The sequence below is a fragment of the Syngnathoides biaculeatus genome, chromosome 8 (assembly GCF_019802595.1).
Source record: "Syngnathoides biaculeatus isolate LvHL_M chromosome 8, ASM1980259v1, whole genome shotgun sequence".
Lineage (NCBI taxonomy): Eukaryota > Metazoa > Chordata > Actinopteri > Syngnathiformes > Syngnathidae > Syngnathoides > Syngnathoides biaculeatus.
Genome location: NC_084647.1, coordinates 2,087,432 through 2,109,931, shown reverse-complemented (window position 1 = coordinate 2,109,931; position 22,500 = coordinate 2,087,432). Strand labels below are relative to the sequence as shown.

At 41.4% G+C, this 22,500-nt stretch overlaps 1 protein-coding gene across 2 annotated transcripts in view; it reads right to left on the bottom strand.

Annotated features, from left to right (window-relative positions):
* The window catches only part of pxylp1 (2-phosphoxylose phosphatase 1), a 29,898-nt gene extending 15,779 nt beyond the window's left edge, over positions 1-14,119 (bottom strand). The window contains exons 1-2 of one of the 2 annotated variants that reach the window (XM_061827936.1): positions 13,848-14,119; positions 14-160 (exon numbers count right to left, since the gene is read on the bottom strand). In XM_061827936.1, the coding sequence (XP_061683920.1) occupies positions 14-95 (82 nt within the window). In that variant the 5' untranslated portion in view covers positions 96-160; positions 13,848-14,119. The remainder of the gene's footprint in view (positions 1-13; positions 161-13,847) is intronic. The other variant, XM_061827935.1, reaches the window with a different exon arrangement.
* Positions 14,120-22,500: the final 8,381 nt, after the last annotated feature.

Below are 22,500 nucleotides of genomic sequence, written 5' to 3'. Positions count from 1 at the left end.
AAAGCGGACTTACAGAACTGGAGGGTGAAACTGATGATGGCCAGTGCTGCTCCACTCACCACCACCAGGAGGAAGAAGCAGTTACGAGCCAACATCGTGTCATGTGATCGGTCCAAGTCCCTGTCCGTCAGCCATGCAGCCTCCAGTCACTACCTGCAGTCTGTCATACATACAAATGAATGAGTCCAAAGCCATCTTTGTAGCGGATCAAGAGCATGTTCTTTGAGGCCAAGGCTTTAAGCCAGATGTAACATTCAGTAATAACACAATAAAAATTCAGAATCCAAAATTAATCTTATGAGGCAACACAAAAAGAGACTCATTTGAATGAACAATAATTAAAGGAATCAGTGATGTATAGTTATCGTCAACGTCAGGCAGAATCCTCACATCTGGGAAATGACTTCAGGAAATTAAAAAAAAATCTTGTTAGTTATCAAACGCCACATCATTTAGGTTGGCATCATACCTCATATTGTTATTGTGTAATGTTGTGCAACAGTATTACCCTAACCCCAAAAGGGTATTCAATCGCTAATTTGAAACACTTGAAAAATGCTAGCTGCTGCCATTGATTAAAATGCTAGAACACGATAGGCACATAAAAGTGTACGCTCCTGCTGACCCCTTGCCACACTAAAAGCCTTTCAATCTTCACAAAATCAAACAACTATTTTTACATTAACTGCTAATATTGTTTTCAAAGGACTTTGAGCCATGAGTGATCCATAAAAAAAAAAAAAAAAAAACAGCTGACCAAGCAATGCAAGAGCCAGAAATGAATCTGCTTAGCTTCGAGGCTGACCATTTTTTTTGCACCGAGGAATGATGATTTTTTTTTTTTTTTTTTTAAACAACTAGCTTCTTTAAATGTGTATCCATCTCTTTTCTTCCACTTATCCAAGGTTACTTCATGGGGCCTTAGCTTTAATAAGGAAGCCCAGAGTTTCCTCTCCACAAACGTTTCAACAAGCTCATCTGGGGGGATCCCGAGGCATTCCCAGGCCAGCTGGTAGACGGTCTCTCCAGGTTATCCTGGGTCATCCCCAGGGTCTCCTCCCTGTGGGATGTGCCCAGGCACCTCACCAGGGAAGCGTCCAGGAGGCACATTAAGCAGATGCCCAAGCCACCGATAAATTGCGAGCTTTGCTTTTTGGCTTAGATCCTTCTTGAACACAATGGCCCGATACAAAGTATACATCACTGCAGACAATACACCAATCTCCTGTTCCATTCTTCTCTCACAGGACACCGAGATACTTAAACTCCTATACTTGGGGCAAAACCTCATCCCCAACCTCGACTCCTATGAGTTTGCCTACAGAGGAAACCGGACCACCGATGCTGCTATCACAATACCTCTCCACACTGCACTGAGCCACCCGGAACGCCAAGGGAACTACGTCAGGATGCTTTTCATAGACTTAAGTTCAGCCTTTAATATCATCATCCCAGGTATTTTGGTTAACAAACTCTCCCTCCTTGGACCATCTCCTTCCATCTATTGCTGGATTGAAGCCTTCCTCACAAACCGTCCACAGTCTGTCAGACTTGGCCCACACCTCTCTTCTTCAATCACTCTCAGTACCGGGTCCCCCCAAGGCTGTGTACTGAGCCCTCTGCAATACTCTCTGTACACATTTGACTGCATACCAGCCCATCCCAGCAACTCCATTATTAAGTTTGCTGATGACACCACCGTGATCGGGCTCATCTCAGAAAGAGATGAGTCTGCCTACAGAGTCGAGATTGGTAAATTGTCAAAGTAGTGTTATGCAAACAACCTTACAGTGAACACCACAAAGAGGAAGGAAATCATCCTGGAAGTGCAGCATCGACCCAGTCGTGGGGAGTGTGTGGAGAGGGTCCACTCCTTCAAATTTCTGGGAATGTCTACATCACGGACAAACTCACTTGGACTGGAAATACCACTGCGGTGGTGAAAAAGGCCCAGCAGCGACTCCACTTCCTGAGTGCTCAGGAAGAACAACTTGGAAGCTAAGCTGCTGCAGGCCTTCTACAAAATCACTGTGGAGAGCATCCTCACATGCTGCATCAGAGTGTGGTATGCTGGATGCACAACAGTGGACAGGAAAACTTTGGAAAGAGTGGTCAACAGTGCCAAGAAGATCACTGGCTGCTCTCTACCCTCCCTAGAGGACATTGCCAACTCCCGCTATCAAAGCAAAGCCACTCATATTGTAAAGGACTCTTCACATCCTGATCATCACCTGTTTAACCTGCTGCCCTCTGGCAGGCAGTACAGGTCCCACAAGACACGGACAACCAGATTCAAGGACAGCTTTTTCCCCAGAGCCATCAACTCCTTGAACTCAAACCACTGAAATACCAGTACTGTAATGGAATACTGTGCAATGGCACTTTTGTGGATTTATTTATTTTAGCTATAACTGTGCCTTGATGTTTTATCTATTGTTTTTCACCTAAGATGTTCAATTTTTATTCTATTTTATTGCACCTTGCACTTTGTGGCATTCATCATTTTGTTGTATGCACAAAATACAATGACATTAAAGGCTTTTGATTATCTATCCATTACAACCACAAAAAGGAAGGGGCTCAGCATGGATCTCTGATGCAGTCCCACCTCCACCTTAAATTCTTCTGACACACCCACAGCACATATCACCGCTGTTCTGCTGCCCTCGTACATGTCCTGTACTATTCTAACATATTTCTCCACCACACCAGACTTGCGCATGCAGTACCACAGTTCCTCTCTTGGTACTCTCTCATAGGCTTTCTCTAGGTCTACAAAAGACACAATGTAGCTCCTTCTGACCTTCTCTGTACTTTTCCATGAGCATCCTCAAGGCAAATAATGCATCTGTGGTACTCCTTCTAGGCATGAAACCATACTGTTGTTCACAGATACTTACTTCTGTCCTGAGTCTAGCCTCCACTACTCTTTCCCATAACTTTATTGTGTGGCTCATCATCTTTATTCCTCTGTAGTTTCCACAGTTTGGAATATCCCCTTTGTTCTTAAAAATGGAGATGAGCACACTTTTCCTCCATTCTTCTGGCATCTTCTCTCCTACTAGTATTCTTTTGAATAAGTTGGTCAAAAACTCCCCACCCACCTCACCAAATTGCTTCCATACCTCCACTGGTATGTCATCTGGACCAACTGTCTTTCCATTTTTCATTCAGTTCAGTGCCTTTCTAACTTCCCCCTTACTAATCATTGCCACTTCCTGGTCATTCACACGCTTGCATCTTCTACTCTACCTTCTCTCCCATTCTCTTCATTCATTAACTTCTCAAAGTACTCTTTCCATCTACTTAGCACACTACTGACACCAGTCAACATATTTCCATCGGAATCCTTAATCACCTTTACTTGCTGTACATCCTTCCCATCTCTATCCCTCTGTCTGGCCAACCTGTAGAGATCCTTTTCTCCTTCTTTCGTGTCCAAACTGGTGTACGAGCATGTCGTCATATGCCTCTTGTTTAGCCTTCGCCACCTCTACCTTTGTCCTACGACACATCTCAATGTAACGACGCATCTCAATGTAAACAAGCCTGATCCTAAACAATCAGTATTCACCCGGAAACTGGAAATGCAAGTTAACCGGACTGAACATGTTCGGACGTTATGCCAAAAGCACATGTTCGGAGCTTCTTCACGTACTGCGAGCGCATTTACATCGAAAGTCATCAACATCATGAGCCATGTCAAAGGAAATTCAGTTACACTGAAAACATTTCTGGAATATAACACAGGTAGTGTTTCAGTATCTAACTATAATACGGATGAAATTGTGATTTACTTTAACTTGATCTAAAGTTTTAATTTTAGACCATACAGTAAAGAAAACAAAGTATTTTAACACCCTGCTATATTGCAAATTCCCCCAATTAGAAATCATGGAGGGGTCTGAAATTTTCATTGTAGATGCATGTCCACTGTGAGAGAGATGATCTAAAAAGAAAAATCCAGAAATCAGTTTAGATGTAGTTTAGATGTTTGCTAGTGCAGTTACTTTGAAAAAACTAAGTATTTGAACACTCTGCTATATTGCAAGTTCTCCCACTTGGAAATCATGGAGGGGTCTGAAATTTTTATCATATGTACATAACCACTGAGAGACTATCTAAAAAGAAAAATCCAGAAATCACAATGTATGATTTTTTTTCAACGATTTATTTATGTGATACAGCTGGAAATAAGTATTTGAACACCTAGAAAACCAATGTTAATATTTGGTACAGTTGCCTTTGTTTGCAATTACAGAGGTCAAACATTTCCTATAGTTAGTTTTTCAACAGGTTTGCACACACTGCAGGAGGGATTTTGGCCCACTCCTCCACACATATCTTTTCTAGATCAGACAGGTTTCTGGGCTGTCACTGAGAAACATGGAGTTTCAGCTCCCTCCAAAGATTTTCTACTGGGTTTAGGTCTGGAGACTGGCTATACCAAGCCAGAATCTTGACATGCTTCTTATTCTTTGGTTTTCCTGGCTGTGTGTTCAGCCACGAACCACTTTCAATGCTCTGACTGAGGGAAAGAGCTTATTCCCAAAAATCTCACAATACATGGCCGTGGTCATCCTCTCCTTAATACAGTGCAGTCGTCCTGTCCCATGTGCAGTAAAACACCCCCAAAGAATGATGCTACCATCCCCATGCTTCACAGTCGGGATGGTGATCTTGGGATGGAACTCATCATTCGTCTTCCTCCAAACACGGTTATTGGAATTATGACCAAAAAGTTAAACTTTAGTCTCATCTGACCACAAAACATTCCCCCGTGACTTCTCTGTATCATCCAAATGGTCATTGGAAAACTTAAGATGGGCCTTAACATGTGCTGGTTTAAGTTAAACCAGCACATGTTAAGGCTCTTTTCAGGTCATTGACCAAGTCCTGTCGTGTTGTCCTGGGCTGATTCATCACCTTTCTAGGGGTCATTGAGACCCAACTAGGCGATATCTTGCATGCCGATTGAGATTGACCGTCATGTTTAGCTTCTTCCATTTTCTAACGATTGCACCAACAGTGGACATTTTTTCACCAAGCTCCTTGGAAATTTCTCTGTAGCCCTTTCCTGCCGTGTGGAATTGTACAATTTTGTCTCTGGTGTCTTTAGACAGCTCTTTGGTCTTGGCGATGTTACAAATTTGAATCTTACTGATTGCATGGGGTGGACAGGTGTCTTTATGCAGCTAACAACCTCACACAGGTGCATCTGATTCAGGATAATACATGGAGTGGAGGTGAACTTTTAAAAGCAGACTAGGTCTTTAAAGGGTCGGAAGTCTAGCTGATAGACAGGTGTTCAAATAATTATTTGCAGCTGTATCACACAATTAAATCGTTTAAAGAAATCATACATTGTGATTTCTTGATTTTTCTTTTTAGATGATCTCTCTCACAGTGGACATGCACCTACGATGAAAATTTCAGTCCCCTCGATGATTTCTAAGTGAGAGAACTTGCAATATAGCAGGGTGTTCAAATTCTTATTGTCTTCACTGTTAATCTAAATGCAAAACAGTCATTTTCACCCATGGTAACGCGTTATCTTGTCGTTGTAAACTCTTGCCCTCTACATGCTTTAGGAAGATATCGATCATCTACTGTTAGCTTTCATCAATTGATTGATTATAGATACCGCCATAAATTACGCTAGATTATAATACATCATGATGAAATAAAATAATTAGCTTATATGAATATTTAGTTTTGAAATTTAATGTCTATTGACCTCTTTAAAACATGCCTGTCTTTGTCTGTGCAGTGTCAATAAATTATGATTATGGTATTAGGTATTAACTACATACTCTGGTATAATAACTCAGTAAGTTATTTTAAGGTCTTGAGATTCCATCCCTAATCACACCCACATCTTTATATCTGTGGGCATGAGTGTTGGACCACAACCGTACATTTTTCAAATGTGAGTGACTCTAAGAGGTATCCCAAACAGATATCTAAGCCAGCTCATCTGGCTCCTCTCAAAGAGGAGCTGTGGCTCTATTCTGAGTCACTCTCGGATAACTGAGCTTCTCACCCTATCGCTAAGGGAGAGAGCCCAGACACTCTGCGGAGGAAACTCATTTTGGCCGCTTGTACCTTGGGATATTCTGAAATGCTGTTTGGTGCATAGGCACAAAACACAGTTAGGACCTGTCCCCCAACCCGAAGGCGTAGGGAGGCTACCCTCTCGTCCACCGGGGTGAACCCAACGTAAAGGCGCCGAGACGGGGGGAGGGCAATAAGTATACCCACACTTGCTTGGCGCCTCGCACCATGGGCAACTCCAGAGTGGAATTTTTTCATTTATTTGTTTGTTGTAAATAAGTTTATGAACACCTGTGAAAATCAATGTGGTTATTTGGTATAGTAGCCTTTGTTTGCAATTACCGATGTCAAAGGTTTTTCACCAGGTTTGCAAACAATGCAGCAGAAAATTTGGCCCATTCCTGATCACAGATTTTCTCTGGATCAGCTTGGTTTTTGGGCTGTCGCTGAGAAACACAGAGTTTGGGTTCCCTCCAAAGATGTTTGATTGGGTTTAGGACTGGAGAATGGCTAAGCCACTCCAGAACCTTAATATGCTTCCTTGCTTGTTCTGGCTGTATGCATCGGGTCATTGTCATGTTGGAAGACACATACACGACCCATCTTGAATCCTCTAACTGAGGGAAGGAGGTTATTTCCCAAAATCTCGCAATACATGGACCCAGTCATCCTCTCCTTAATACAGTGCAGTCGTTCTGTCCCATGTGCAGAAAAACACCACCAAAGCAAGGGTGCACAGACTTCCAGACTTTTTTACCCCAAGATCGACTTTTGAAGGAGCCAGCCTCTCGCGAACTACCAATGGGGGGGGGGGGTAGATGATCCCAAACAGTTTTAAGGTTAATGTAATGTTGCCTCCTATATTTACAATTCATAATTGGCTTTTTGTGCACTGAATTGTTTGTGCTTTCATCCTGGATCAGGCTGTGCTAAGGTGGAATTTTAAAATTACACACCATCTCGTCCTGCCCTTTCTACTTTGGCTTCAGACCAGACCTTTCCCACACAAAAAAGAGAAAATGTCATCTACTTTCTCCACTTTTTCTTCGATTATTCACATAGTCCAACAGTCATTGCATCTTAAAACAACAGCATTTCTTATTTAACTTTTTCCATTATTATCAAGAGTAAACCTAAGCAACATATCTAGCTCATCTTTGCTCTACACAGCCCAGACTCTGTTGCTAACTAAAGCACCAGTGGTGGGCGCTGTCATTATAAAACTCTGGGCTGCGTAAGTACTGTAACATTTGTAATTATGAGTGTATATCTTTAAGAGCGGAGGGGGACGGTGTAAGGTAAACTAGGAAAAAGAGTGTGTTGCGGAGCAGCAGTCGTTGTTAGAGAAAGTTCCGTGTGCTGCCTAAAAAAAAAACAGTGGCTTTTTCTTTTCATTTTTTTTTACAATACGTATGTGAATTGTGGCGGCACGGTCGCGCAGCTGGTAAAGCATTGGCCTCACAGTTCTGAGGACCTGGGTTCAATCCCGTTCTCGCCTGTGTGGAATTTGCATGTTCTTCCCGTGCCTGTGTGGGATTTCTCGGGGCACTCCGGTTTCCTCCCACATCCCCAAAATATGCAACATTAATTGGACATTCTAAATTGCCCCTAAGTGTGATTGTGAGTGAGATCGGTTGTTTGTCTCTATGTGCCCTGCAATTGGACTAGTTCAGGGTGTATGCCGCCTCCTGCCCATCGACAGCTGGGATAGGCTCCCGCACTCCACGTGACCCTCGTTAGCATAAGCGGCAAAGAAAATGGATAGATGGATGTGAATTGTGCCATAGGATGTAGCAACCAGTCATCCCTCACTCAGTGAGTCACATTGCAAAATGCCACAAACTGAATAGCTGTATGTTATACTTTCAATTTGTCTGTCTTTTTTTTTTGGCACGTTGTCCCATGATCGACCAACATTGCCTCGCGTTGAGCACCCCTGCCCCAGACCATGATCCCTCCACCCTGTGCTTCACAGCAGGGATGATGTCTTTGGGATGGTATTCCTCATTATTCCTCCTCCAAACAGCAAGTGGACTTAAGAACAAAATGTTCTATTTTGGTCTCATCTGACCACAAAATCTTTTCCCAAGACTCCTCTGGATCATCCAAATACTCAAGGGGAAACTTAAGATGGGGCTGGACGTGTGGTGATTTAAGCAGGGGAACATTCTGTGCCATCCAAGATATTAAACCATGACGTCTTCGTGTTTTACCCACAGTAACCTTGGAAACAGTAGTGCCAGCTCTGTTCGGGTGATTGACCAGCTCCTCCTATGTAGTTCTTGGGTGATTCCTCACATTTCTTAGGATCATTGATATGCCACGAGGTGAGATCTTGCTTGGAGCCATAGGCCGAAGGAGATTGACAGACATGGTTCTTCCATTTTTATCAACATACAAAAACGTCACAAATGTAGATTTATCATTAGTGTACTTAGTCTTGGCGTCCCAACTCAAGTCAATGTCCCGAAACCTGACTTCAGGATAAGCGGAAGAAAATGAATGGATGGATGGAATGCAAATTATTGTTTTCTTTATTTTTATCTGAACAGTGGTTCTCTGTATGCTACAACCTAAAAGCAGTTAAAGTTAAACTTAGATCTGCATTCGAGGTGACTTGCCTTAAATGGCAGGTAACTCATTAAAATTGACACATCCCCATTCATATTCGACATTCGTCAACATCAAGAAGAAAACATTTACTAGTTTTTACGCTTTGTTTTACCCTTTTGAATTTTACACTTGATTAGTTCACTGGATTGTAGAGGCCTGTTCCATTTTCCTCCAGGCCTAACAGTCAGATATGCATTCTGTAACTAGCAGAATAGCCAAAGCAAGGAAACACAAAGTTGGAAGTGATGCAGCCACAGGAGGAAAAACGTAGCCCTACACTCAAAAAACCCTGCCATTAGTCGGTCTAAAGATAGCACAGGTCTCACACAACCACCATATAATGGCTAGCTTCAGACTAACCCCTTCACTGACTGCACAAAAGCGTGAACCTGGAGGATGCATCCCATATCTGTCCAACATGGCAAGGGAGTTTAATACAGTTATTTTCCTTTATGGAAGGAATTACCAGATCTAAAAGTACTCCTTCATGAAAAAGGCAATGCATTACCACTAGGCTTGGATTTCTCAACAAAGTTATGCATTGAAATAAAATTTCAATGAAAAAAATTTAAATTCCCTTATACGGGTAAGGCATGAGCATCAAATCACTATTTCTAATTACTCCTTTGCCAAAGATAGAAACTAACTAGGGATGTACAGTGGGAGCAAAAGGAATGTGAACCCTTGGGAATTTCTTACATTTATGAATGAGTTGGTCATAAAATGTCTGATCTTCATCTAAAGCCCAAGAATAAACCTGCAGTTTCAACAGTTAAACAATTATATATATATTGTAATTAAATTTTACATTTTTTAAATCTAGAATAACATAAAGTCACAGGACAGTGATGAAGTAATTGAACCCTAGGATTTAATAACATTATTATGTGGTATGAGTTTAAGCAGAAAACTGTTTTTTAATTCATATAATAGATGGATATCAGAATGTTTGATTTTTTTTTTTTTATTTTTCCAGAAATTTTTGTTGCAAAGGTTCACCTTTTTTTCACATTTATACATTATGGATTATGTATCTGTACTTAGAACCACTGTCAGAACTGCTGACAAACAGAAACAAAAAAACAAACCACCAGCACACACACACATGAAGGAATTGAAGCAGCAAGGTCAATTTATTTTTCCAATTGTTGTATACTGGGAATACTAGGTGCTGTAAGATTCTTTCCCGGCTAAATGCAGAGGGGTTGCGTCAGGAAGGGCATCTGACTTAAAACTGTGCCAAACAAACATGCGTTCATCTAAGATGACACGCTGTGGTGACCCCTAATGGGACAAGCCAAAAGGAAAAGCAGAGTATACTGAAGAACCCCTGTACCTTCTGAATTTGCATTTGAAACACTACTAGGCCATCATGAAAATCATAACAATGAAGCTTTTTTGCATCATGTGACTTTCCCATGATGCTGTGTAAAGTAATTCATTGTGAACAGGAAACGTGTTTTATTTGATGGGCTTCGTTTTCACACGGGAGCGGAAGCCAGGAAATGATCACGTGTACGGCATTGCTTGCAATGCGCCACAAGATGGGAGCGTGAGATAAGACTTTGTTGGTTGCGCTTAAAGCTTAATCACAGAAAGCACAGGGGGGGGGGGGGGAAGACAACAGGATATCACCCGGACATAATAAAGTCTTTTTTTTTCTGTTAGATCCTTTATCTTTTGCATCAATTCTTCTCCCAGCCAGAGATTTGATTTCTACAAGAGCTACTCAGAGCGGAGAGCAAAGAATTAAATACATTATAGACATTAGCTTCTCTTTAACCTATCAAAGGTGAAATGTTATTTCCTAGTGTTGTCAAAATTCTAAATCTGAAAATGTGATTCATTATTCAATAATAAGGATTCTGGGAAATTTTGAGGACTGGTATTATCATCAAAGGAATTCATATTATTTGTAGTTTTGACAACAATACCTATTTCAAGTTTTGATTTTTGTGACCAACTGCCTTTCTGTTTCATCCCTTGTACTGCCTTTCCAACTTCCCCCTTGCTAATCATTGCCATGTCCTGGTCCTTCACACTTGCCTCTTCTACTCTTCCTTCTTCCTAATTTTCTTCATTCATCAACTTCTCAAAGTATTATTTCCATCTATTTAGCACACTACTGGCACCAGTCAACACATTTCCATCTCCATTCTTAATCACCCTTACCTGCTGCACATCCTTCCCATCTCTATCCCTCTGTCTGGCCAACCTGTAGAGATCCTTTTCTCCTTCTTTCGTGTCCAACCTGGTGTACAGGTCATCATATGCCTGTTGTTTAGCCTTCGCCACCTCTACCTTTGCCCTACTTCGCATCTCAATGGATTCATTTCGCCTCTCCTCAGTCCTCTCAGTGTCCCACTTCTTCTTCGCTCATCTCTTTCCTTGTATGACTTCCTCTATTTTGGGGTTCCACCACCAAGTCTCCTTCTCCCCTTTCCTACCAGAAGACACCCCAAATACTCTTGGCTTGACTGTTGTAGTCCAGTCTATTAGGAGCTCCTCCTGTCCATCGAGAGCCTGTCTTCTTTCCGAAAGGGCACACAGCATTCTTCCTTTCTCAGCTTCAACTACATGGTTCTCTGCTCTACCTTTGTCTTCTTAATCTTCCAACCCACAACCAGTGTGACCCTACACACCACCATCCTATGCTGTCGAGCTACACTCTCCCCTATCACTACCTTACAGTCAATAACCTCCTTCAAATTACATCGTCTGCACAAAATATAATCCACTTGCGTGCTTCTACCTCCACTCTTGTAGGTCACCCTATGTTCCTGCCTCTTCTGGAAAAAAAGGGTTCACTACAGCCATCTCCATCCTTTTTGCAAAGTCCACCACCATCTGTCCTTCAAAGTTCCTTGCCTGGATACCATACTTACCCATCATTTCGCCCCTATTTTCCTTCACCAACATTACATTACAATATGCAGCAATCATAACTCTCTCTGTGTCTGGGATGCTCAGAATTACTTCATGTACTTCCTTCCAGAGTTTCTCTTTCATCTTTAGGTCACATCCTATCTGTGGTGCAAAGCGGCTAATCACATTAAACAGAACACCCTCAATTTCAAATTATTTTCACCTCCAAGACATTCTTAGCCAGCTCTTCCTTTAAAATAACCCCTACTCCATGGTAAAATAATTTAAACCCTGCTCCTAAACTTCTAGCCTTACTACCTCTCTTGGATCCACAATATATCAACCTTTCTCCTCATCATCATGTCAACCAACTCCTGAGCTTTTCCTGTGATAGTCTAAACATTCATTCGTTGTAGGCTCTGTGAATTTCTCTTCTTCTGCCGACAAATCTGATTTCCTCCTCTTCTTTGTCTTCGACCCAAGTAGCTGAATTTCCACTGACAGCCTTTTTGGAGACTGGAATCTGTCTTGTTCTTTGTTTCTTTAGGAGTAATGGCTTCATTTTCGATAAGTGGCCTTTTTAGCTCATGGACTTATTTCACTGTGGATAATGACACTTTCTTACCAGCTTCATTCGGGATCTTCACAAGGTCTTTAGCTTTGGTTCTGGGGTTGAGTCACACATTCCGGACCACAACACGTTCATCTCTGGAACACAGAGTCTGTCTCCTTCCTGAGTGATGTGATGGCTGGACATTCTCATGATATTTATACTTGTGTATAATTGTTTGAACAGGTGAACATGGCACCTTCAAGCATCTGAAATTCATCAGATGAATAAGATGTGTGGGGTTCCACAATTATTTCAATGAGTTCCTGTCTGATTTCTTTTGATAGTCCCACGATTTCAAACAAGGAAATAGAGTGTCCGAGGTGTGCCGTCAATTTACTCACAAGTTGTCTCTTAACAGCAGGAGGCAGGGTACACCTTGAACTGGTTGCCAGCCAATCGCGGGGCAGATAGAGACAAACAGCCGCACTCACAATCACACCTTGGGGCAATTTAGAGTGTCCAATCAATGTTTTGTGTTTTGGGAATGTGGGAGGAAACGGGAGTGCCCGGAAAAAAAACACGCAGACATGGGGAGGACATGCAAACTCCACACAGCCAGGGCCAGGATCGAACCTGGGTCATCAGAAGTGTGAGGCCAACGCTTTACCAGCTGATCCACCATGTCGCCTCATTATTATTATAGCTTTACTAATTATTGTAGCATTTAAATGAATTAAATACTTTTGGTGAGCCAGACTGATCGGAAAAAGGGAATGTTTAGTCTGATTTGTCTTGAAATGAAACGTGTTTTTGCACACTGTATGTAAACTTCAATGTGATTGATAGAGAGAGCGAGAGAGAGAGAGAGAGGAGAGAGAGAGAGAGAGAGAGAGAGAGAGCATCATTTGTCATATTTCTGTTTCCATTTGATTCGACCTTGTAAACTATATCCAACTCCCCAGCGGCCTTCCATGTACGTAAAGCAGTGATTGACATGCTAAAGCAGACCATAGTGTACTATATTGATCCTTGAAATTCTGACAGATGGAGGCCGCGAGTGTCGATGGGCTGAGATCCTTACATGTAAATTCGATGTTTTTCATTGGGAAACTGCATCTTTTCCACTTAGATTTTCTTCCCAAATATTAAAAGACCAGTATTTATGAAATATTGCGCCTGTAAGGTGAAAAGAAGAATTAAATCACTTAACGGATCCATTGATAGGGAAATTCTATGTGCGACACCCCCTGTTGGAATTTCAATTTTCTGTTCAACCCACCACTCAACTGTTTCAACGTTTCGTTTTGTAGCAAGATCAGTGTTGTCTCTGCACACTAATATTGTAAAACTATCGATCAGCAGTTACGAAAATAAGGTGGTCCTCGCATTTTAATAACAGAGGTAAAAATTATCTTTTGAGCCAAGTAACACCGTGTGCATGAACATCCCTCCCGATGCAAGTAGGATTGCATTCATCGTCAGTGACGTGTCTCGTTAACAGTTACGGTCAACGAACGAAACGCTGGCTAGTACCAAACGTTATAGTTTAACACAAACAACCCCCACAGTTAGCTGTAAGAAGTAACATAAGTATGTCTCCTATGGATTTTTAACTTTTATGTATTGAAGCCGGTCGCATTCACGTCCAAAACTCCAGTTAAGTTGCGGGAGGGGGGGGGGGCAATCGTTTTTAAATTCCACATAAACAATGTGCTCAGTCAGGGGATGAACACTAGTTCATTGCATAGAATAAATGCATTACCATTTTACCTGCAGTCAGAAACGTCTTTGCCATACGGAACCAGTATTCCACGTTGTTTCTCTGTCTCGGTTTCTCCGACGACCGAGACCACGGAGACAATGAGTGTGAAGTCACCGTTGACAAGTCGCAACACTTCCGACTTAAATTTTCAAAAGAAATAGCGACCCTGCTCCAACAGTTCATGTACGTACTATTATTATCCATCCATCCATTTTCTTTGCTACTTATCATCACGAGGGTCGCGGGGAGTGCTGGAGCCTATCCCAGCTGTCAACGGGCAGGAGGCGGAGTGAAATGGTTGCCAGCCAATCACAGGGCACATCGAGACAAAAAGCCGCACTCACAATCACACCTTGGGGCAATTTAGAGTGTCCAGTTAATGTTGCATGTTTTTGGGAAGTGGGAGGAAACCGGAGTGCCCGTAGAAAACCCACACAGGCACACAGAGAAAATGCAAACTCCACATAGGCAGCCCCGGGATTGAACCCAGGTCCTCAGAACTGTGAGGCCAAAGGTTTACCAGCTGATCCACCGTGCCGCCATGCTATTATTGTTATTATTATTATTATTATCATACTGTACACAATTTGAATCTGTACTAATAGCATGAGTTATTCCAACTTTCAAGAATTTGAAATATCGATCTGGATTGAAGATGAGAAGTTAAATTTGATTATTTTTATGAGTGAATTCAGTTCAACTTTAAAGGACTCGTGACTCATCAATCATAGCCTGAAATAGGTATTATTGTCAAAACTACAAATAATATTAATCACTTTGATGATAATACCAGTCCTCAAAATTTCCCAGAATCCTTATTATTGACTAATGCATCACATTTTCAGATTTAGAACTTTGACAACCCTAGGAAATAACATTTCACCCTTGATAGGTTAAAGAGAAGCTAATTTATATTCCGTATTTAATTATCTGCTCTCCGCTCTGAGTAGCTGTAGTAGAAATCAAATCACTTAGGCTGGGAGAAGAATTGATGCAAAAGATGAGAGCATCTAACAAAAACAAAAAAGAAAGACTTTATTTTGTACGGACAATGTCCGGTTGTCGTCACCCCCCCCCCCCCCCTGCTTTCTGTGATTAAGCGTTACTAAGTAAGCACAACCAACAATGTCCTATCTCACACTCCCATCTTGTGGCGCATTGCAAGCAATGTCGTTCACGTGATCATTTCCTGGCCTCCGCCCCCGTGTGAAAACGAAGCTCATCAAACAAAACACGTTTCCTGTTCACAATGAAGTACTTTACACAGCGTCATTATAAAGTCACATGATGCAAAAGGGCTTCGTTGTTATGATTTTAATGTTGGCCGAGTAATGTTTCAAATGCAAATTCAGAAGGTGCAGGGGTTCTTCACAAACTCGAAATGTTTGTTTCTTCACTTTTACCTGCAAGGAATTAACACAGATATTCAGACCTTTTGGCTCAAAAGGGTGACCTTTGAGCAATAAATTCTAGTTTGGCGATGGCTATAGCTTTTATATTAGACCAGTTTAGTTTTCTTCTGGGAGCCTATATTTTGCACTGTATTTAGTTAAAGTTAAGGATTTGATTTGTAATGACAGAGGGGAGGTGTGTGTTTGTGAGGTGACAGCAGGTGAGCCAGTTAACTGGCTAGCAATCATTTGTGGTTAGTGAGGTGTAAACGGTGACCACCAGTTGTACTGTAAGTTACATCATCAATGTTAACACAAAAGCACAAGAGTTCACATCATCCATAGACTCTGTTGACAACATGAAGTTTTCCAGTAAGGCACCAAAGCTAACAGAGGACAGTTGGGTCTACTGTGTTATGTTGCCTATGAGATCACTTTGCATTGGGTTCAGGCTGCCAAACGTAAACAATGGCTTACTAAGCAGACTGTACAGTTACTGTGTATTTTTCATGACTGAAAAACATTGAACTATAAGTGATTTTATAAAGGAAAAATAGACCACGAAGCTACAGACCAATACCTGCTAAAAATCTACAGTATAAATCAGTGGTCTCAAACTGTCGGCCCGCAGGCCATTTGCGGCCCCCAAGATGATATTTTGTGGCCCCCACCTGACTATAAAAGGTAATTGATAGTGGGGCCATGAAGTTTTATATGAATTGCACTTTTACAGTGTTATGTGCGGCGATGACAAACCTCCCAATCGCAGCGGGGTTGTGGCTCTCGGGGGTGTGACAGTGACCAGGCTTAATGCAAGTAGAGAAACATTTGTCATTGAGTGAAAGTTACGGTGGTGTTGCCATGGAGAGTTTCATGAATAGTTTTGCACACAACGGTTATACACAAGCATCCTTGCTTATCTTATTTTGTGCTAAAATAAATAAATAACTGTTGTTTAAAGTTTCTCATTTAAATTGTGTGCACGTGTGCCGAGGCTGCAGCCCAGTCTCAACTAGAATATGCCCACGGCGGACCTCGAGGTGAATTGAGTTTCAGACCATTGAGATAAATGGATCCATACGACATTCTGAATACAGAATGGAGCTGTGACCTGGATCAACAGCCTACTCCCTCCTTTGTCTGCACTGAATTTGCATACATTGTGTGTGGCCTCCATAATCCTTAAATGGAAGAGACAACTAGAACCCTTCCTAGAGCTGGCTGTCCGGCTAAACTCAGCGATCAAGGAAGAAGACTCTTGATGAGAGAGCTAAAGAAGCACCCAAAGATCACTGTGGCTGAGCTCCAGAGATGCAGTCATGAGATGCCTTCCAAAAAGACAACTATCACTGCAACCCTTCAGACCGCTGATTTCCAATCTTTATAGAGCCAAGGCACATATTTTACGATTGAAAAATTCCACGGCACACCAACAACAGTAAATGTCACCAAAAATGGATCAATTAATTACTGTAGGTACTTCCTTCCATCTAATGGAAGAGGATTTTTTTGTTCTGTCTGTCATTGTGCCTCACTGGCATAAATAGATAGATAAAGATACATTATTTCTTGGAATAAATGTTTTTTTAGCAATTACATAATATTGGATAACTTCCCACGGCACACCTGAAGAGCGCTCACAGCACACTAATGCACCCCGGCACACTGTTTGGGAATTACTGCTCCAGAGTTACATAACCGAGTGGAAGACACATGAAAGCCCACGTGGAGTTTGCTAAAAAAAAAAAAAAAATGACGTTTCTCTGGTTTGATGAAAGCATGAAAGTATGATTTTCCCTTGATTTTAAGCAGTATGTCTGGAGAAAACCAGGCACTGTTCATCACCTGTCCAATGCAGTCTTTAACAGTGAAGCATTTTGGTGACAACATCATGCTGTGGGGGTGTTTTAGAGCTGAGAGAATGGACAACTGGTTGCAATCGGAGGAAAACTGAATGCAGCCAACTACAGAAATACCCTGGATGAAAACCTTCTCCAGAGTACTCTCGACATTAGATTGGGGCGAAGGTTCACCACCAAACAAGACAATGATATAGAAACAAGGCTAGAATAACGAAGGAGGGGCTTCAAAACAACTCTGCGACTGTTCTTGAATGGTGAAGCCAGAACCCAGACCTAAATCCAATTAAACATCTGTGGAGGGACCTGAAAATGGCAGTACACCAGTGTTCACCATCCAACTTGACAAAACTAGTGAGGATCGCCAATCCCATGGGTGAAAAACATGTATCATTCCCAAAAATAATCATGACTGTATTGGGTTAAAAGGGTGCTTTTGAGCAGAGGGTGTGAATACTTATGGTTGTGTGCTATTTCAGTTTTTTATTTTAAATATATCTGCAATTTTTTTCAAAATGGGGTTCTGTGTGTAGATTGAGGGAATAAAAGAAAAGCCTGTGTGAAGTTTGCATGTTCTTGCTGTGCCTGCGTGGGTTTCCTCCGGGCACTCCGGTTTCCTCCCAGATCCCAATAACATGCAACATTGTTAGAACAATCTAAATTTCCCTGAGGTGTGGTTGCGAATGCAGCTGTTTGTCTCTATGATCCCTGTGATTGGCTGGCAACCAGTACAGGGTGTACCCCGCCTCCTGCCCGTTGACAGCTGGGATAGGCTCCAGCACTCCCAGGACTCTTGTGAGGATAAGTGGCTCAGAAAATTGATATATAAAATAATATGTTTTAAAAATATAATTAAAAAAACTATACAAAATACAGCCATGGCTAAAAATATTGGCATGTCTGGGGTGACTGTATCATCTGTTATATATTATTGTTTCTTAAAAAAAAAAAAAATCACTCACTATTATGGCATTTTGCAAATTCAAATAATGTTGGTAATCCTAATTGACCAAAAATGTTAGTCAGATTTCATGTCAGATAGTCAGGGGGAAAAAGCATTTGTTTCTTTTTATGTAAAGCCATGACTGTGTCCACTGCTCCTGCTGCACACATCTATATGTGCTATTATGGCGTTTGTGAATATTAATTATTTTAAGGTAAATCACTCCTGTGATCTAAAGCTAATATTAGCTAGGATTTATTATTTTCCACTGACTAAAACCATAAGATGGCAATTTCTAGAATGATGTCTTTAATTTAATATCCATCGTGACTAACTATTTTTGTTGTGCTCTTGGTTTTACAGAAAACTCCCAACAAGCGTGTCAATAAACAGCTTAAAGCACACACAATGAAGGATGTGGTGATCAAAACACATTTTGCCCCAAACCACAATTGTGGGAATGTGGGGCTGGATTTTGTCCAGAGCAATATTTGTTTAGGGGTGGGGGGAGATCTGTTTTAGTGGGGCTTGGACTATGAACCTTTACCATCAACACATATTATCTAATATTTATGGAGAGCTTGAGAAATTTTTAGGGTGACCGAAACCCAATTAAATAGGCCTAGTGACTAGCACGCTTTGATGTTACATTATCCAAATTAAACATTATGCAAATTGTTTTATTTGAAATTATTTTCTTCAGTGCTTTCAGTTTATCTGACCAGTCATAAATTGTCACACTGCTAATCATGCCTCCTGTTGTTGGTCATCATTTCCAGACAATCACCACTAGAATTAATGCAAAAAAAAAAAACCTCTGAATTAAGTTTTAGTATGATGAAAAATAAAACAATACGTGACTCAGTTCTTTTTTCTATTCATTTTCCAAGCTGCTCATCCTCACAAGGGTCACCGGAGTCCTGGCGCTAACTTCGGGCGAAAGCCAAACGACACCCCAAACTGGTTGCCAGTCAGTCTCAGGGCACATGTCAACACCATCACTGAGGGGAAATCAATTCCATGGTGGCCCCACCAAAGTCAGCAGTGTACCACTATAATAAAAAACAAAAGATTATAATAGAAGGATATGGATTTAAAAAAGATATCTGAGTTTGAAATCTCCGCAGTGTAAATTATGTTTTAGGGATTTGCGGGGAAAGAAGCATGGATGACAATGTGTGTGGCCAATCTGTACCATCATTTTAAATTTATGTAGTTGCTGCTTATGGATGAACTGAGTTGGACCGGAGTTTTAATTGAAAACCCTGACACAAACCATCCTGTGCAGACAACTGCATGGTAACAGTGTCATGCTCCTGGATTCCAGCCCGGGCTGGGCGTGGCCAGCTAATCAGAAGGTGCACACCTGCGCCTCATGAACACTGATTAGACCCAGTACATATAGGACCCGGGGGATGACAAATACTCTGCTAGATCGTTGCTCTTGATGCCTCGTTCCCGCACTCCTGCTTTCCTGACTTCTGATCTCCGTGCACTGACCCACGCCTGTCCACTGACCACCCTCGTAAGCCCATCCGTACTGGTACTTCAGATTGTTTGGACTGTCTACCTGATCTCAGACCTCGGACCGAATAAAGGTTTCCTCTGTACTGTCTGCTGTCTCTGGAGTCGTGCATTTGGGTCCACCCTTGAGCCCCGCATCGTGACAAACAGTGTTTGAATCAATTACATGGCATCCGCTAATCAATGTCAGCCATCCAGCAGAACGCTCATCTGCAACTGCATTTGACAAGTTATACAGCAGTTTGCTTTTATACATGTATGTGCTGTTGCAAACTGTGTACATTACAATGTATGTTTTTTTTTTTTTTCCCAATTCCATGTCTGGTTTCACCTTGCCTTAGCGTCATCAACATTCAATAGCTACGCACACATTCTACGCTAAATAATCCACTAGAGGAGTACATCAGGCATGTATTATACTGTTTTCTTTCATATAGAATTGAATTAATTCTGTCATAGTTTGCCATGTACATTTTTTTTTTTTTTTTTTTTAAACTCAAATGGCACTTTGTACCACCACTCACTCACCTGTGCACCTGTTCCCTATCAGCCATCATCATCACTGCCTGCATTTGAGCCTGCTAGATTTGGATATCCAACCCCAGAGTTTTGACGTAGTACACTTGCCAACTCTCATGATTACTCTTGTAAGTTGCTCAACTCCCAAGGATTGTGCTTACTCCATTGTGTTTTTCTGTGTCCAGTGCTCCTTCCATGTCACCTGCCTTGTCGTCTGATCCAGCCAGGGTGCCAAATCCCTTCTCACTCTTTGAATATCCTGCCTCTGAGATATTCCTAAAAGCTATTTCTATCTACTTCCTCCATCTATGGCTGCTTTTGGATCCACTCAAATATCGTGCAGTTATAGACAGTGACAAATTCAGCATTTTTAGCTGTATCTAGATGGAAAACAGCCCTAATTTATAGAGGATTCTTGTTTCACACTATATGCTGGATAAGATAATATGGAATTGCAGCACTGTAGGAACAACTCCAAATGTCACAAACTGGGGCACTGCATTTGGGGCTCCAGAAAATAGTATTTCGAATTGGTGACACTGAAGTGGTGGGGCCAAAAAGGATATTGTTTCTAAGTTCCCCAAAATCCATGGTGGAGACCCTGCTCAAAAAAAAAAAAAAAAAAAAAACCTTTCACAAACTCCCACTGTAATTCAACCTTGAAATACATTAATTTGCTTTTGATTGGACCCCATTGTTGCTCCTGTTCTGGCTCACCCATCTCTTTAAAAAAGTTACAAGAATAATATTGTCTGGGTGTCTAGAGGTTATGACTATTTAGTTTTTATGTTTGCAGTTTACAGCCACCGTAATTCCATGCAACACTAAAAATGAAAATTTTAAAAATTTTGTAGAGCCTCGGTTATGTGCCCTGAATAAATTTCCCTGCTTTTCTTCCCCATAGATAATTCCTGTGTACGTGTCTGTGTTTGTGCGCATATAGGTGTGTAATTGTTGATGATTAAATCAGGCATCCCACAAGAAGCTAGAGGCCTTTGGCAGGTCATTGTCTTCAGATGCCTCCTTTCACGCAGTAATTTCTGAAGGAATGGCATTCATATGAGCTGAACTGTGAACGTGCAACCATTTACTCAAATCTTTTCCTGGAATAGAAGTCATGGGATTGACTGAAACAGGAAGGGTTGTTAGGAATAGCATCCATTTGCAAATGAGTAGCATAACTCGCCGTTGTTAGCATGTGACATCTTTCATTTAATTAATATCAGTGTGTCCTGTCATCTGAAAAACCTTTTTTTTTTTCCTCAGACCTGGTTTCCAATACGATAAAAAAACAAAAGCACTGAATTGAGCACAGAGACCTCTACCAGTCTTAAATATGTTCATCTGACTTGCAACATCGTACTTGATGCATGTAACTGGTAATGTCGTGGCTGTGGACGGCTCCTTCTCCTGAATCACATTGTTCAGGCACTAATTCATGAATTTTCACCATTTCTATCCGTCTCATTCATCACCAATGTTTCTTTGATAATTGCATAGTATGTACAGTACATGGGAAAACTCCACATTTTCTATGAATTTGTTGTGTAGTTAAAACACAATCCTGCTTATTAACTAACTACAATAATTAACAATACATCTCACCCTCTCATCGATTTTGAGTTTGGGATTTACTGTGCTTCCATACATTCTTGCTGGAGTCTTTGGTCTCATGTCATTGTACAGTACATCAATTTAAATGAAGTTCAATCATTTGTATTCAGAACTATATTGATTTCAAAGGTTAACCTCTTTCAAAAATGTCACGCTCCAGTCTAATTACACAAATAGTGCATGCTCTTATTTAGATCAATTGTCTTGTCTGCGGGCGGCACGTTGGAGGAACTGGTTAGAGTTGTCCTCACAGTTCTGAGGACCAGGGTTTAAATCCCAGTCCTGCCTGTGTGGAGTTTGTATGTTCTCCCCATGCCTGCATGTGTTTTCTCTGGGCACTCTGGTTTCCTCCCACATTCCAAAAACATGCAACATTAATTGGACACTCTAAATTGCCCCGAGATGTGATTGTGAGTGTGACTTTTGTTTGTCCCTATATGCCCTACGATGAGCTGGCAACCAATTCAGGGTCTACTCGTCTCCTGCCCAGGAATAGCTGCGATGGGTTCCAACACTTTCATGACCCTTTTGAGGATAAGCAGCTCAGAAAATAGATGGCTGTATCGATGGATGTCTTGTCACCTACCTTAGCTTGAGATTTCACATCAAGCCATGAACGTATGTATACAATCAATGATGTTTAGTTGAATATTTGCAGGGACTTACATGGAGATACTGTAGTTCAAGAATAGAATTTCTCTGAGTATTTCAGGTCTGTGATGAACCTCAAAGGAAGACTGATTGGTGCAGTCAGGATAAGGCATGTGAAAAAATGGGACACGATGACTGCTCGCTCACGTGTC